The sequence below is a fragment of the Bos javanicus genome, chromosome 19 (genome assembly GCF_032452875.1).
Source record: "Bos javanicus breed banteng chromosome 19, ARS-OSU_banteng_1.0, whole genome shotgun sequence".
Taxonomy (NCBI): Eukaryota; Metazoa; Chordata; class Mammalia; order Artiodactyla; family Bovidae; genus Bos; species Bos javanicus.
Window position 1 is genome coordinate 41,816,204 of NC_083886.1, and position 16,913 is coordinate 41,833,116.

The 16,913-nt window shown below is 45.3% G+C and overlaps 1 protein-coding gene across 2 annotated transcripts; it reads left to right on the forward strand.

Moving 5' to 3' along the window:
• The first annotated feature begins 3,537 nt into the window (after positions 1 to 3,537).
• Positions 3,538 to 16,313, forward strand: MSL1 (MSL complex subunit 1). 2 transcript variants are annotated; one of them, XM_061391688.1, is made up of 9 exons: positions 3,538 to 5,337; positions 7,835 to 8,058; positions 9,082 to 9,464; positions 11,372 to 11,419; positions 11,872 to 11,936; positions 12,571 to 12,638; positions 13,025 to 13,149; positions 13,315 to 13,387; positions 13,780 to 16,313. In XM_061391688.1, exons 1-9 carry the CDS (start codon positions 4,570 to 4,572, stop codon positions 13,868 to 13,870), a joined length of 1,845 nt encoding a protein of 614 aa, XP_061247672.1. In that variant the 5' UTR covers positions 3,538 to 4,569; the 3' UTR covers positions 13,871 to 16,313. The 2 variants fall into 2 exon arrangements, with proteins under 2 accessions (XP_061247672.1, XP_061247673.1); XM_061391689.1 differs by lacking the exon at positions 11,372 to 11,419 and having other exon boundaries at positions 3,539 to 5,337.
• Positions 16,314 to 16,913: the final 600 nt, after the last annotated feature.

Sequence of the window (16,913 nt, forward strand, 5' to 3'; positions counted from 1 at the left end):
GGCCCACCTCTCACATCTGTACATGACTACTGGCAAAAAGCATAGCTTTGACTAATAACAGGAGTTTGTTGGAGAATTCCATGGCCAGAGGAGCCTAGTGGGCTGAAGTCCATTGGTCACAAAGAGTTGGACGTGACTGAGCAACTAACATTTGGTCTAGTGAGGAAGAGAACAGGGAATTTGTTCATGGAACAAATCCTGGTCTTAGAAGTCGACCACAAAGTCCTCCTTCTCCCTCATGCCTTCCTCACTGTTTCTACTGATTACAAAGAAAGTGAAAGTTTAGTCGTGCAGTCTTGTCTCTTTCTGACTCCATGGACTGTAGCCCACCAGGCTCCTCCGTCCACGGGATTTTCCAAGCAAGAGTACTGGAGTGGGTAGCCATTTCCTTCTCCAATTGATTACAAAGTTCTGTAAAATAATAATGCGAAAACTAAATTCTCAAGCCTTATATTAACCATTTATCATCTCTCACTTGAACTAATAGCCTGCAAGTTGGTCTCCTGCCTTCAGTACAAACATATATTAGCTTTCAAAAACACAAATCTGATTATTCCTCACTTTGCTGGAAATCTTTCAGTGTTTCACCTTGGCTGATAAATCAGTTGTCTCAAGTCCCTCAGAGAGGGATTGGTTCCAAAATCCTGCTCAGGATACCAAAATCCTCGAATGCTCAAGTCTCTTATATAAAATGGTGTATATTTGCATATAGCCTATGCATATCCTCTAAGTCATCTCTAGTTACTTACAATACCTAACACAATGCAAATGATATGTAAATCATTGTTGGGCTTGTAGCAAATTCAAGTTTTGCTTCTTGGAACTTTCTGGAATTTTTGTTCCTGAATATTTTCAACTTGTACTTGGTTGAACCTGTAGATGTGGAACCTGTGCATGTGGAGGGTCGATTGTATCCATTTCTTAACTGGGCCTTCAGACCTCAATAATCTGGTCTCAATATACCTCGCCTGTTTTATCGCCTATATTCCCCACTATCCAAGCTAAAGTCCAGTTGACTTCTCCATTTCCTCCAATACATCCTTTTATCCCAGGTATCTGTAATGTTCTCAACTCTGCAATGTCCTCCTATGGCGTCAGCCTTTAAGACCCACTTCAGTTGTCACTTCCTCAGTTCCCTCCAGATAGTATGTTCTATCTTCTCTGTGCTTCTAGACAACTTTTTTCTTCCCTAGGTTTCACTATTTACACCCTATTAATAAGGCTGTCACTCTCAACCAAGCTAAAGGTCAAGGGTAGAGGCTTTCTCTTAAATATCTAAACACTTCATTTACTCAGTGAATATTTATTAACTGCCTACTTTAGGCCAGATATATTTCTACGGGCTAAGGAGACAGCAGAGAAAAAAAACATAAAGCTCACATTCTAGTGGAAGAGGACAATAAACACAATAAATTACATATTAGATAGTAATATCTAACATTATCTATTAGGGGCTTCCCTGGTGGCTCAAAGGTTAAAGCATCTGCCTGCAATGTGGGAGACCTGGGTTTGATCCCTGGGTCAGGAAGATCCCCTGGAGAAGGAAATGGCAACCCACTCCAGTATTCTTGCCTGGAGAATCCCATGGACAGAGGAGCCTGGTGGGCTACAGTCCACAGGGTTGCAAAGGGTCGGACACGACTGAGCGACTTCATTTCACTTCACTTCAGATAGTAATAAGTTTATGAAAAAACTAAAACAGGAAAGGCCCGGGAAGGAATTTAGAAGAGGTGGTGGGTTTACATAAGATAGCCAGAAAAGAAGGCTTGATGAAAAGACATTTACTAAAACACAGAAGCAATGAATAGGAAGGTATGTGAATATCTGAAGAAACAGTGACACAGGTGGAGAGAATAGCAAGTGAGCAGACCCATGCTGGGTGTGTGTGGACAGCAAAGAGGTGAGTGTGGCAGGAAGGGACTGAGTAAGGGGGAGAGTAGTAGGAGTCACCAGATTCTAAAAACCAAAAGGATAATTTTGTTTTTACTCCAAGTAAGATGGGAAGTCATGAGAAAGAACATGTTCTCATATCAGGTTCACTGTGGCTGCTGTGTTGAGAACAGACCTCAGTGGGGGAAGGCAAAGGTTGAAACTGAGGGGCTAATTACAATGTTAGTGCAATAAAAAAAAGGTGAGATACGATTATGGCTCAGATTATGGCTCAAGGTGGAAGTTGTGGAAATGTTGCAAAGGTGTATGTTTCTGGATATACACATTGAAGGGCAATGGTATTGAAGACTGACTGGATGTGAAGTGAGAGAGAGAGGAAGGCTATAGAAGCAGGATTTAGATGAGGCAAATTCAGGAGTGTGATTTTAGACACAAATTTGAAATGCCTATTACAAGTTCAAGTGGATATGTTTCCTAGGCATCTGAATATATCATTTTGGAGTGAGGGAATGAGCCTAGGAAGAAGATCTAAATTTAGGAGTTGCCAGTATAGAGACTTGGGTTTGATCCCTGGGTCGGGAAGATGCCCTGAAGTAGGAAATGGCAACCCACTCCAGTATTTTTGCCTGAAAAATGGACAGAGGAGCCTAGCAGGTTATAGTCCTTGGGGTTGCAGAGTCGGACATGAGTGAGCATGTGAGCAGTGTAGAGATGGTATTGAAGGTCTTGACACTGAAAAAGATCACCGTATTCTATATGCCTCCTGCCACACATGGCCCCCACTTCACTGGTATCCCTAACTCCAAATACTCCCTTTGCAGATCTGAGGCCATACAGTCTGGCAGAAGAGGGCTGTGGCTCCCTTGGCTTTTTAGCACATTCCCATCCATTTGTTTCAAGTTTGCAGTGCTTCATGCTCTGAGCTCACAGGGCAGAGACACAGTTTCAATTAGAGGTTTTCACATGAGGCCAACTAATGTTAGTCATGTCCATATAGACTGGAAAAAAAAAAAAATCCCACCTAAACAGAAAAGAAAAATCAATAAAAACTATTTAAAAGTTTTCAAGGAGAAATTCTGTAAGGACTTGTTGGCTAAAGCTGCCTGAAAGGTTAGACAGACATACAAAATGAACACAGAGAGGACAAAGTGCTCAGCATACGTTAATACCCTAAAGTATTTCTATTGTCGGTAAAGGTAAAGATCCTTTATGAGACTTCCTTTGCCTCAGTCCTTCATGAACACCCCCAGAAGACGCTAGAAGTGACTTAACAAGTCTGGGGAGGTGGCCGTTGGGAAAGAACTGTTGGTAGTTGGCAATACTTCATTCTAGGGAGGTGGTGGCAACAACTCCCTAGGCAGCAGACATCATGGATTTTCCTCCCTCGGGGTACCAGAGGTCCCCTCCGTTTCTGGTCTGGGTCCCTTAGAGACAAAGAACTGCATTCTCTCCCATACAAGTGTGGGGCTGCTGGGGAGCACAGGGATAGAGGGGTTAGAATTCTATGCCCAGGAAACACCCACAAGCTCAAACAGGAACCTGCATCCTAACTCTGGTCCAGGCGGCGCGCGGGGCCGCGGGGCCCCTCCAGTGAGGGCCAGGCCTGTTGCCAACGTGCCCGGGAAAGGGTTCGCTCAGCGCAGGCTGGGTACATGGAGCACTCGATACACTTCCACGGAGGGCGCATCTGCCTCCCAAAGCCCCCTTCCTTCCTCTCAACTCCACTCTCTCGTGCTTCTCTCTCTCCCGGAGCCTCAGCATTCGCCTACAGCCCGTCGCCGCCCTCGCCCTTTCTTCCCTCCTCCGGACCCTCCCCCGGCTCGCCCCTCCTCCGGCAGCCCACCTTCACCCCGCCGCTCCGCGGGTTCCTCGGTCCTCGCCCCTTATTCCCGGCCTCCCCTCGCCGGCCCCCCGCGCCCGGGGCCCCCGCGGCCCCCTGCCCGCCCTCCTCCAGGCGACAGCGGCCCCTTTCACAATAGCGCGGCCCGCCTCCCTCTTCTCCGCTCCCGGTTCACTCCCGCCTGCTTCTCTCCCGGCGCATGCGCCCTCCGGTCGGCGGCGGCTGCGGCTGTGGCGGCTCCGAGCGGCTCCGTTTTTTTAAAGGGAAACGCTGAGGCGTCGGGGGTGACTGTGGGGGAGGGGGACCCCGAGTCCGGAGACCCCCGGGTGAGGCGACAGACCCTCTCCCGTAGTAGGAGGGCTTTGGGCGGACCCATCCCTCCCACCCCCTCCTGAGGAGGAGGGGGGGGAAAATGGAGGCTCGGGGCGGCTGAGGCGAGCTCCGGGGCGGGGGGCCGGGGCGGGGAAGGGGGGTGTGGGGTGGGGAGACGAGGCGGGCCCGGCCGGGCCAGGGGGGGCCGAAGCGAGCTCCGGGGATGAGCTCGGGGGCGGCTGGGTGCGAGCTTCTGCCTCTGAGGCGAAGGCGGCGGCGGCGGCAGCAGAGGCGGCGGCGAGGCCCCCATGGGCCGGCGGCGGGCCTCAGCCGCGGCCTCCACTTCTCCGCAAGCCGGCGGGATGGCGCCCGGGCCCCGGAGGAGCCGCGCTAGCCGAGGCCTGCTGCCGCGCTGCTGAGGCGAGCCCGCCAAACTCCCCTCCCCCTCCTCCGTCCTCGACCCCCCGCACCTCACCCCTTCCCCACCCCCTCCTCCGTCTCGGTCCCCGACGCTGCTCCGGACCACTATGACCATGAGATCCGCAGTGTTCAAGGCGGCCGCGGCCCCTGCCGGCGGCAACCCTGAGCAGCGACTGGACTACGAGCGGGCTGCGGCGCTGGGCGGGCCCGAGGACGAACCTGGGGCGGCCGAAGCCCACTTCCTCCCCCGGCACCGTAAGCTCAAGGAGCCGGGGCCCCCGCTGGCCTCCTCCCAGGGCGGGAGCCCCGCGCCCTCACCGGCCGGCTGCGGCGGCAAGGGCCGGGGCTTGTTACTCCCGGCCGGGGCGGCCCCCGGGCAGCAGGAAGAGAGCTGGGGCGGCTCGGTGCCCTTGCCCTGTCCACCCCCGGCCACCAAACAAGCTGGCATTGGGGGGGAGCCAGCGGCAGCCGGAGCCGGCTGCAGTCCCCGACCCAAGTATCAGGCGGTGCTGCCCATTCAGACGGGCTCTCTCGTGGCGGCGGCCAAAGAGCCTACGCCCTGGGCTGGGGACAAGGGTGGGGCGGCTCCCCCAGCTGCCACCGCCTCGGACCCGGCGGGACCCCCACCACTACCTCTGCCCGGGCCGCCACCCCTCGCGCCCACCGCCGCCGCCGGGACCCTGGCGGCCAGCGAGGGCCGATGGAAGAGTATGAGGAAGAGCCCTCTCGGAGGTGGCGGCGGCTCTGGAGCTTCCAGTCAGGCCGCCTGCCTCAAACAGATCCTTCTGCTGCAATTGGACCTCATCGAACAGCAGCAGCAGCAGCTGCAAGCCAAGGAAAAGGAGATCGAGGAGCTGAAGTCAGAGAGAGACACGGTACGGGAAGGGTTAATCTGCGTTCGGGACGAGGAGCGAGTTGTGCGCATGCTCGGGGGAAGGGGGCTGTAGGAGGTTAAGGTATCCCTGAGTTAGGGGTAAGGAGGTCGGCCACCAGCAAAGGAGTCTTCTCAGTTGCTGGGTCCTTGGGAGCCAGGCTCACAGACACGTTGGGTTTGAGGGAAGGGTTAAAGGGCAACCTCCCAGGAGGAGGGGGAGGGGAAGTTTCAGGTGCCAAAGGGTTAATTTAAAATGACAGCCCCAGACTTGTGGGAAAGACGTTGAGTGGGAAAGACGTTGAGTGGGAAAGACCTGATTTGTGAGGGGTTGAAAAATGAAAAGGTGGGATGCATATGTGGTTGCTTTATGGAAGGAGTTAAAGAGCTTTGCGTTAGAAATGCATTCTGGAGGAGAGGGCCATAGCAGCTGTTGCTCTAAGCACTGCTGTAGCATCTTTATCTAGATAGAGTAGTAGACCTTTTCATTGGCAGAGGGGTTGGGGTGACTCACAGTGGAATCCTGTTTTAGCTTTTTAAAATGATATTAGGAGAATCATCACCTTTGATTTCAGGGTTTTTTTTGTTTGTTTTAATAGGAATCTGAGTTATAAAACATGACTTACTGACCAGCTCCCTTGTATAAGCATGGTGTTTAGAAACTGGAAGGGTTTTAAGGCATCAGGGGAAATTAAGCTTATTAAATGTATTAAGTAGACCAAAATTTTTCCCCCTATATTAGAATCTTAAGATGTAGGGAAGTCATTTATTATTTCTTTGTACTTCTGAGGAGCATGACTATATGGGCTTGTTTTATTTTATTTTATTACCCTTGTAGCAGTAGTTAAGGGCACCTGATGTGTTAAAACATACTCCAGATATCAGGAAAGCTGTGGTGGTGGGATATTATTGTGCTAGCATACCTTACAGCTGCCTAAAAATAAACATGGTTTCTACAATTGTTGTGTTCAGGCTGCAGCAGTCTCTGTCTCTCCTCTCTCTCCCTCCCTCCCTCTCTCTGGCGTTGTGTGCGCCAAGGGCTGAGCAAGGGAGCAGAGGGCTATTCATTTTGTTTGCTTTCCAAATGAATCTCTTCAGGCAGCAACTGTTTTATTAGAGAATGCATTCTGCAAGGTGGGATGGGAGCTGGGGCCGGTCTCATTAAAATATTTCATGGTGTTGATTTGTGGAAGTTACTCAATATGGAGGTGGCACTGCTCAGCTACTGTACTGCAGTCTAGGGGTGTGATGGTACTGTAATTACAACACATCATGTCCTGACTTGGGGGGGGGCAAGTCGGGAGAGGACGACCAGTGAAGGAGAAGAAATCAAGGAAATGTCATCCACAAACAAACATGCTTAAGTAACATTAAAGCTGTGAATCAAAACAGGAGATGAAATGCGAGTGTGGCGGACAGGGGGCTCTCTGCTGATTGTGGTTTCTGCTCAGTTCCTGAGGTAATGGCCCTTTTGCAGATTTTCCTAGGCAGGAAAAGTGGGGTGAGTTAAGGATAGAGTGTCAGTCTGAACTTGGCATTCACTGCCTCTGTTGTGTATTGCAGTCTTAGTGTTGCTTAAGCTTGTTTCTCTTATTCCAGTTGTTATTTGGCCTCATGAGATCTGTGCAGCTAAGTGGATATAATGAAGTCAACATTAATATCACTGTCTAACCCAAATAAAATTCTTGTTATAGAGTATAAGTAGCACAGTTGGCATCTTTTCTCAGAACATTTTAATGTGAAATTTTCAATGATGATAGACTTCCATTTTGTGTTTGATCATGTGGTCCTCCCTTTAATTATTAGAGTCAAAAGACTTTTCAATATTTAAATAAATAGGTGTAAGTTTTTCTGTTATCTCAAATGCAAAGCAATATGCGTATTTGATGATTGATGGGACTTATGGGTACTGGTTCTTTTTATAAGTTTTCCAAATTGAGTGTTCACATTTTAGGTGGCACCTCCCCACCCTACCGTACCCCCTTTCAAATAACATTGCAATCCCTAGCAGCACTGTGATTGTGTGAGCTTTTAATTCTGTCTCAATGTACTGTCTGCACTTTGCCCTTGTGTGTAGCATTTTTGAGTGGAAGTAGAGAGGATAGTGTTTGGAGAACTTCAGGGCCTCCTAAAAGAACATTAAGGTTAATTCTGGAAACTCCCAAACTGACTTGGAGCCACATGTTAGCAGTAGCAGAGACCATGCCATTTAAAAGGCATGTTGTGGCCTCTCCCGGTGAAGAGGATTTTTTTCAGAAGAATGAACTACAGATTCCCCATGTCCTTCCCCAACTACATTAGCGCCAATTAACCAGTGCACCTTGTCTTCTCTATTGTGATTAAGAAAATCTATTCAGATTATGTCTGCCTGTTAAAAATAAGTTGAATTGTTGTGGTTCATGGAAAGAGGCAGAAGACCAGACTGATTCCAGAATGGGGATAAGTACCTGTGTTTAATTTTTCTGTTTTTTAAGTCTGCATTTTGCCACTCTCTTTTTTAGCTCCTTGCTCGGATTGAACGTATGGAAAGGCGGATGCAGCTGGTAAAGAAGGATAACGAGAAAGAAAGGCACAAGCTGTTTCAGGGCTATGAAACTGAAGAAAGAGAGGAAACGGAGCTATCGGAGAAAATTAAACTGGAGTGCCAGCCGGAGCTTTCTGAGACACCCCAGACTCTGCCTCCCAAGCCTTTCTCCTGTGGGCGGAGTGGAAAGGGACACAAAAGGTGTGCTGATAACTTTGTTACACTGTCTGGACTTGAGGTCACTTGTTTGCAGTGACTGAGAGTAAGGGATGAGGACTTATGAATTAGTTTTAATACAACTGTATCTTGAATCACAAGGTCTTCTGCACTGAGAAACTGAAACATCCTTGTGTGGGCTATAAAAGTCTGTTAGGAACATTTTGGCCACAGTAATAATTACAGAATGCAGTATACATCATAAAGAGAATGGGCAGCAAATGTGACAGCTGAATTTCTTAAAACTATAGCCCTTCACTTCAAGTTAGGAAGTATTAAATTACTTCATTGCGTTAGACACTGGTAGATGTTAAAAATGTAAGCTCTAACTGTCCTTGGACTCGAAGAGATTAGTCTAGCTATAAGGATAGCATACATTTTGAAAACTCAGAATTCAATATGCAGATGGACAACAGTGATACAGACTATTAAGAGATTAATTATTGTGCGTTAGAATAGTGAAAGTTTAAGGAGGAAATGGATCTTGAAAAAGTATAGAACTTAGGTTGGTAAAAAAGGAAAGGAGATGACATTCTTGAAGTGTGCGTGTGTGTGTGTGTGTGTGTGTAGACTGGTGGGAGAAAGAGAATCAGAAGATAGCAAGAAAAAATGGTTGTAATTAACATGGTATAGGAATAGGGGGGTGGGATAAGACTGGCATCTGGTTGACAGGAGTGAAATAGACCACAGAGTAGAGGCATCTGATGTTAGCTAAAGGATCTGGAATAAAATAGGAACCTTTTTAGATTTAGTAGTAAATAGAATAGTAGTAGAGGTGCTTAAGCATGGAAACTCACTTGTTCAACAAACGTTTACTAAAGGCTTATTATACATACTGTTAAGCATGAGGCTGTTCCTGCTCATGACAGCCAAGTGAACCCAGATATTTAGATACTTGAATACTGGTCATTTTGGAGCAAGCTAGTTCTCTTGCCCGAAAATGTAATCAAATCAGATTTTATTCAAGAGTCAATAAAATTCTATAATGTTTTCTTCCCTATCTAATAGGAAATCCCCATTTGGAAGTACAGAAAGAAAGATTCCTGTTAAAAAGCTGGCTCCTGAATTTTCAAAAGTCAAAACAAAAACTCCTAAGCACTCTCCTGTTAAAGAGGAACCCTGTGGTTCCTTATCTGAAACTGTTTGTAAACGTGAATTGAGGAGCCAAGAAACTCCAGAAAAGCCCCGGTCTTCAGTGGACACCCCGCCAAGACTCTCAACTCCCCAGAAGGGACCCAGCATCCATCCCAAGGAGAAAGCCTTCTCAAGTGAGATAGAAGATTTGCCGTACCTTTCCACCACAGAAATGTATTTGTGTCGTTGGCACCAGCCTCCCCCATCACCGTTACCATTACGGGAATCCTCTCCAAAGAAGGAGGAGACTGTAGCAAGTAAGGCATAGAGAACACTTGCTCTTATACCCTAGTGGTGGCGGTCAAGCTAACAAGTGTGAAAATGCCTTTGGCATTTTTAAAAAAGTGCAATCAATAAAGCAGAGTTCTGTCAAGAATGAGTAAGTTAACAGCCAGAGACAGACACTGTGCAGGCATTGCAAATAGATGGAATTACAGCAAAATGTGCTCAATGTATTTGCCTGCTTACAACACTGGGAGATGTGTTTGCCAGTAAGTTGCTCATCACAAGAGCACCAGACTTGGGGGTGTAATCTCCGGCAACTTGCATGCCCTCTGAAAGAAGGGTTTTCTGTGCTGTGAAATGCATAGAACTTATACTTTGCCATGCACGACTGTTCCTGCAATTGATACTGTGTGAAACCTGGGAGGGTGGTCTTTGGGTGTTCTCAGGGGCCAATGGTAATTTTTGGGCTGGGGAGCCAGCTTGGGGTGGGGAATTTCACCTGGGCCTCCGCTCTTTAACTATATAAACATTTATCTGTATCTCTGTGTCCCGGTCTGGGGGGCAGGAGGAATCTGCCAAAGACCAACAGTCTTACTATATCTCACTATACTTCACAAAGGTTCTAAATGTGAAGAGTTTACTTGGATTGCAGTAGCCCATTGGTTGTTCATATATTTAAATAAAATGGTCTACAAACTATTTTTCAAACAATAAGGACTATCTTGGGATATCTGAGCTGCTTGGGATGGGTGTGGGGTATGGGACCTTGGTCTTCATTCCCTTTTTGTTCTTCATGGCTTCCATACAGAGATGCTTCCCTATCTCCTACATCAACCAGTAACTGGAATGTGCCTTCAATCGTGTAATGTTAGTCTATGACAGTCACTGTGGGTGCTCCGGGGTGATGGTGGGGAAGCCTTCTTGGATAGAGTCACAGTCCTGAGTTTCTACTGATGTGTCTTGCCCTCGTAGGGCTGGGTATGGGAATCCATTCCAATAAGACAAGAGCATTCTCCAGGCTTTTGTTTGGCTGTTCTGGTGACAAAATCAAGTGGGGAAGATAGATTACTCTTCTTCATTATCTAAAATTCATTAGGCCTTACATTTGAGTACATAGATAGACCAGGACCCTGATCTAGGTTCAGGTTTTTGTTGGTTCAGTCAGTTGAACAGGTTCATCCTTAATGGTTAACCTTCTTGCTGCCATGGCAATGCTGTGTAACAAGAGAAACCGTGAAGCAATTTCCCATCCGGGATTGAGAAATGGCTTGGTCCGGAGCTGTTCTGTGTGACTGGCTGTTTTTGAAAACCCTTTCTGCCGTAGTACAGAAAATTCCAAACACCTCTGATATTGTGGGTCTAGCAGTACAGACAGAGTCTGATTGGGGGGATCCCAGTCCTTTGAGGAGCCTGAGTTGTGAATAAATGTGTGAATCCTTATTCTGGATGCCCCTATTTCAAGAGGAAGTCTCAATGGCTTGTTCTAAGGAAGCCAAAGTCTTTGTGCATGTTGTTCAGGCTGGACCAGCAAGGTAGTTTGTTTGGAGGGAGGAGGGAGCTGTTTAAGAAGACTACATGTGTAAGTTTTGAGAACACTGATCTTTTATTTGAAAAATAGGGTCAACTTTTACTCACCTGCCATGTTCTGAGTTTAAGGTTTGATATCCTTGGCCATCAACTGTTGCAGGGAAACCACCCTAAATAATGAAGAAAAGAAGTCGTCTCAGTGTAAAAAAAAAAAAAAGTGGTGGGCTTATTTTCTTTTCTTTTGTCTGTTGTTCCCTCTTCCCCTCCCCCGAGAGAAATTCTCAAAAGAGCAACTCAAAAAAAACAAAATGGCTTCCTAGTGAGAGCATCAGTGATGATCCTTTCCTCCATTTTGGGTATGGGCTTTTTTTCTTTTTACACTGAGATGATTCTTCTTTCCTGCATTATTTAGGGTGTCTGATGCCATCAAGTGTTGCAGGAGAAACTTCAGTCTTGGCTGGTGAGTAGAATAGGAATTATATTGACTGGGCCTGGGGTGGGGGCTGGTGGGATGGTGGATGGTTGGGAGTTGTATCCCCCATCAGTTGGATGGGGGAGAGTGAGATTCTTTGGTATGTGATTACACTGTAGACTTCAAAATGACTACAAATTTCAGTTGTTTTTCAGGAACTGCAATAGCATCCATTATATGAATTGTCAGGTATTGGTTTAGGGTTTTTTGTGATCCTGTGTTTGGCAGACTGCAATGGCATTTTAGGTTCTTTCAATACCATAGCGAGGACACTGAATATGGCTTCAGGTGAGGCCATAGAATGGATTCCTATCACTTGGTAACTTTGTCTTATCTGGGGAAAGACTTCTTGTCCTAGTGAATAGTAGGTTGTGTGACCTTGGATTTAAGGGTGGTTCCACCCCTCCTCCCTTTCTTTTTCTTTTTTTTTTTCTTTCCAGTTCCTTCTTGGAGGGACCACTCAGTAGAGCCTCTAAGGGACCCAAATCCTTCAGACCTTTTGGAGGTAGGTACCCAAGACCTGTCAGTAGGAGGGAGTGAGAGATAGCTAGAAATGGGGGTATAACTTGAATATGTCATCATAACTGTATGGATGGGTTAAATAGAATTCTGAAGCCAGAAGGTAACTTGAGAGATTATCAAGTCCAACTCCTTTGTTGTATAGATGAAAAAACTGAGATCTAAAATGGCTAAGTGATTTATTAAAAAATAAGTAGCTAGTGAATATTCAAAACAGAGCTAGGTTTCATGCTAAGTAGAAAAGTTAGGCATGTACCCCTCAGAAACAGAATTATATATTCCAAGCTCATTTGCCTTTTGAAAGCTTGATACTTACTTTAAACTCATACCCTTATAAAGTATAGCGGTAGGGAGGGTTTGTGGCAGTCTGAAGGGTTGTTTCAGTTTTATGTGACTTTCACTTTGGAAAGTTATAGAAATGATTTTGAAATACGGAGATTCTACAAGGGTAGGAGTGGGGATAGGAGTATGTGTTTCGTTGATTTTTGTTACCAGGAGTTTCCCATGATACCCATAGAACTCACAGACTTAGGTGAAAGAGTTTTTATTCCTGGAAGCTGGAAATGAGAATACATGTCACATGGTGATAAATAACTTATCAGCTGCTATTCTTTACACAGAACCTGGATGACAGTGTGTTTTCAAAGAGGCATGCAAAACTGGAGCTGGATGAGAAGAGAAGGAAAAGGTGAGGCTAGAGATGTTCACTGTGGGAACAGTTGAGCCTATAGGACTGTGACATCTCATCCCTGCTGAGGGGAGCCCAGGAGCTCTTAATACTTTTAAATTACTGACTTCCTAACACAGTTTTGAAGTGGTTATTGTTAAAGATGTTTGGCCTCTTTTTCTTGTGGGGAACACTAACACATGATCCAGACTGCTAGACCTAAACAGCTCTTCCCTAATCAAGCAGACAGTTTTCTTTACCCCCTACTTCCCCGCCCCCCCATCCCCTCATCTAGAAGTCTCAGCCAGGATCTCCCTAGCATCTGGATTATATGAGTTGCCTTTATAGAGCAGGTTTTCAGTAATATTGGGTTTGTTTGTTTTCTTTGTCTGGTTTGTTTTTCCCAGATGGGATATTCAGAGGATCAGGGAACAAAGAATTTTACAGCGACTGCAGCTCAGAATGTATAAAAAGAAAGGAATTCAGGAATCTGAGCCCGAGGTTACCTCATTTTTCCCTGAGCCAGATGATGGTAAGTTTTGTTTATCTAAGAGAGTAAGTTTCTCGGAGAAGAAAAAGGGTACAAGGCCCAGGATACAGCTTGCTCTGAATGAATGTGGTATTTTGGAAGAGGTATAGTTGCTAGATATCTTCCATCTATGTCACTAACAAGGTCCCATCTGGCTTTCTTCCATAGTTGAAAGTTTGATGATTACCCCCTTCTTGCCTGTTGTAGCATTCGGACGACCGTTACCAAAACTAACTCCACAGTAAGTATAAAGTTTTTTTCGCTCTTCTCAGGTGGCTTGCACTTCACTTCGCTTTCAGTCTTCATGAAAGCTTCAGTATAAGGTGGAATAGTTGGCTTAGGGATAGCCATGGTTCTTTGACAAGTGAGGCTGCCTGGGCCACTAGCTTTTGCAATGAGAAGATTCCCAAGCCAGCAATTAGGAGGATTGCTTTTTGATTTAGAAATAGATTATTCAATCACTTTAATAGCACACCGTTGCTCTGACTTTGAGGCAAGAAAGACACTCCAAACTTGGGACTTGGGAGTCAGGGCTAGGAATGGTGAAGGATATACCATCTCTTTGACAGTCTCATGTCCATACCGAATTTCTTCTAGTCTTGCAGGTTGATTTCCTTATTCTTTTTTTGCCAGGAATTTTGAGCTGCCCTGGTTGGATGAGCGTAGCCGATGCAGGTTGGAGATCCAGAAGAAGCAAACACCTCATCGGACGTGTAGGAAATAGCTGTGCTGGCAAGAACCTTCTGTCTTCAGATAGTTGTAGCATGCCATTCCCAGGGAGTGGCAGAGACCTGTATATGTGACCTATGTCCTTATGTATGTTACCATTTGCTGAAAATGCCCTTCCATACTCCCCTGATCTTGGTTTTGTTTTCATCACTCTGATTTCACAAAAACTCTTTCATTGGGCTAATTGTGAATTGTGGAGGGTGATTGGGATTTCTTTTCCCTTTTTGGGGAAATGAGTTCTCAACTTAAATCTATAGGATGGCAGACTTGGAAGCTTCAGGGGTCTGCTTCTTTACATTTGCCTATGTTAAAGGGGTAAAAGGGCTCTCTTCATTAGACTTGTGGAAGATGAAGCAACCCCTGCCTTTAGAGTTGTGCCTGCATGGCACTCTTCTCGCCCCGTATACCCTTCCTTATAGTATGGGTATAGTGGTTTTTACCCTAAAACAAAACAAAATTTCACCAGGAGCTTAAGGACCAGATGAGGAATAACAAGTGACATGATGAAGCAAGTCATCTTCACAGGGTAGAAAAGATAATGGAGAGTTGGTTGATAAATATCTGAAAACACAGTTGTCTTAAAACTGTTTTGTGATACAGCCATGTGGGAAGGGATGTTTGGCTGTGATTATTTTCTTAAGTTAATGGGTAACTGAATTTCTTTCCCCACCCCTCAAGAATAAAATCTTCTGAAGAGAGAAAGAGGATGGTTAGTCTGGGGCCAGTTATGGCTCTAAACAAAAGCAGTTGGTGTTTGGGAATGGCATGCCAGATCCTGTACAGATGTCTTTGTGTCACATCACCTCTTGAGTATTCCTTAGTTGGGTTTTATCCTTTTAGCTGAGCTCTTGGTGGTGGGTTAGAGATTTAGGGAGGGTGGGGATGTATGTGGAAATATGTGCTTCCTCTGGCTGGCAAATGTCTACATTTTGAAACAAACAGATGTACCTAATGAGCTTCTCCAGTTCATTTTGTAAAAATAGATTTGTATGTGTACCATCTTGGTTCCCCCCTCCCAACCCTCACCTCCCCCATTTTGTTAAAAAATTTCAGGACAGCACTCCAGGCCACTTTGGTCTCAGTGTAAGATCCCTGTAACTATCTGGAAGGAAAATAGAGCCAAGACCTCTGGTCTTAAATATATAGGAATTGCCTTTCTTTAGTCTTCAGGACTATTGTATGAAAACAAGTAGGGGTCTAATCTCCTAGAAGGTAGGGGCTTTTATCCTTGAAGAGAATATGTCCCCAGATTATTAGCACTTTTAGAGGAGAAGCCAAGGTATGTAGGGTGTGTGGCCGGCCCGACAGTGGAGCATGAGAGAATGGGATACCATTGTGGGAAGGGAAGAAAAAAGTTCCTCAGGGGCCTCCCACTGCTAAAGCTTTTTGTGAGATGTTGGTCTGTGCTCCCTGAGTTTGACTTTTAAAGGAATTACTCGGGCAGCACATGTAGTATTCTTGGATGATCTTGCTGCTCTTATTTCTCCTTTGTGTGTGTGTGTGGCTATGGGTTTTCATTTGTAACTCCATCTGCTTAGGAGAGTGGGCTCTCCACAAGGGAACCTGCTGTGAACTTCTTTGCAGCAAGAATGTAGAGAGAAATAGGACTTATTCCACTAGGGGCTCTCATCTCACACCTTAAGGAGAGGAAGGAGATTTCTAGAAAAACTAGGCCAGATTTTCTTTGTTCTCCATCATTTTAATATGGCAAACTGTTTGGCTTTCCTACTCTGACCTATGTTATGTTCCTTTAAAATGTGCCCAAGAAGAAAAAAGACCAGTCAGTGTCTCCTTATTTTATTCCTTGATTCCTCTCAGTTTCTTAATTTTCAGCATTTGTTGGATTCCTTTGGATATGGGTTAGCAGATTTCACCTTTGTTTGTTCCTACCCAAGGGACTTCCCAGATTCTGAACTCAAGTTAGATGAAGAGGAATCCATGAGGTGCTATTTGCCCAGACTTACGTGGATTCTAATTTTCTTGGTTTTCCCTCTACCTAGTATCTATTTTATTGCCCCCTCTTCTAGATCAATTCTCCTTTGATTTGGATATGTTGAAGTTTTTTCGAGGAGGTTGGAGAGTAGATGAGCAAAGTTCCAAGAGCAAAAAGACAGTGTGTCAGAGTGTGGGGGGAAATTAGTCTTGTTTTTTCCCTACATGGGATACAACACTGTGAAATTCAATCTTCAAGTGAAGGCCCTGCCGTTCTCCTAAAACATAGTTCTTTGTTTCTTTCTTTAACAAAGTTTAAGCTAGTGTTAATAAATTAAAAAAAAGAAATTGCTTGTCTGTCTACTTCAGCTTTGTTTTATGCCCATTTCATATTGTTGTCTGTGTTGTAATTCATACTTTTGATACCATTTCTGATGTGTAAAATTGGTTGTCTTGTAAATATCTTATAAAGAGTTCAACTGTAAATAAACTATTGTGGCTGTTAATTTTTGAACTTCTGCTTCAATTTATTAGATTTATTGGGAAGCATTAAACAATTTTGCTTGGATATTTTAAAGGACTAGAAAAAGATATCCACTTTCACAAAATAGAAAAACACCATTTTCCCTTTTATATGAGATACTAACTTCCATTTGTGTATGTACACAATGTATGTTCCATCTCTCTTTGTCCTGGGTTCTTCCTTACAGATAATGGGCAGTTAAAAAAAATAAGAGATGATAGGATGCTTGGTGCCTGGTGTCTAATTAATAAAACCTCAGTTGGAAGGACCTTATAGGTCATGTAGTCTGACCCAAGTACACGATTTCCCTCTGACAACATTCCAGACAAATGAAATCCAGCTTCTTCTCTAACACTTTCATTTTCTCCTGTCCAGTTTTTCCTAAATGTTAGAGAATTCTTCTTGTTGACAAAATCTAACTTCTTGTAACTTGAGCCCACTGGTTCTTGCTTTGCTTTCCAGGGTGACCAAAAAAAAAAAAAATCAATTCCTCCTTTCCTCATCAGATCAGATCAGATCAGTTGCTCAGTCGTGTCCGACTCTTTGCGACCCCATGAATCGCAGCACGCCAGGCCTCCCTGCC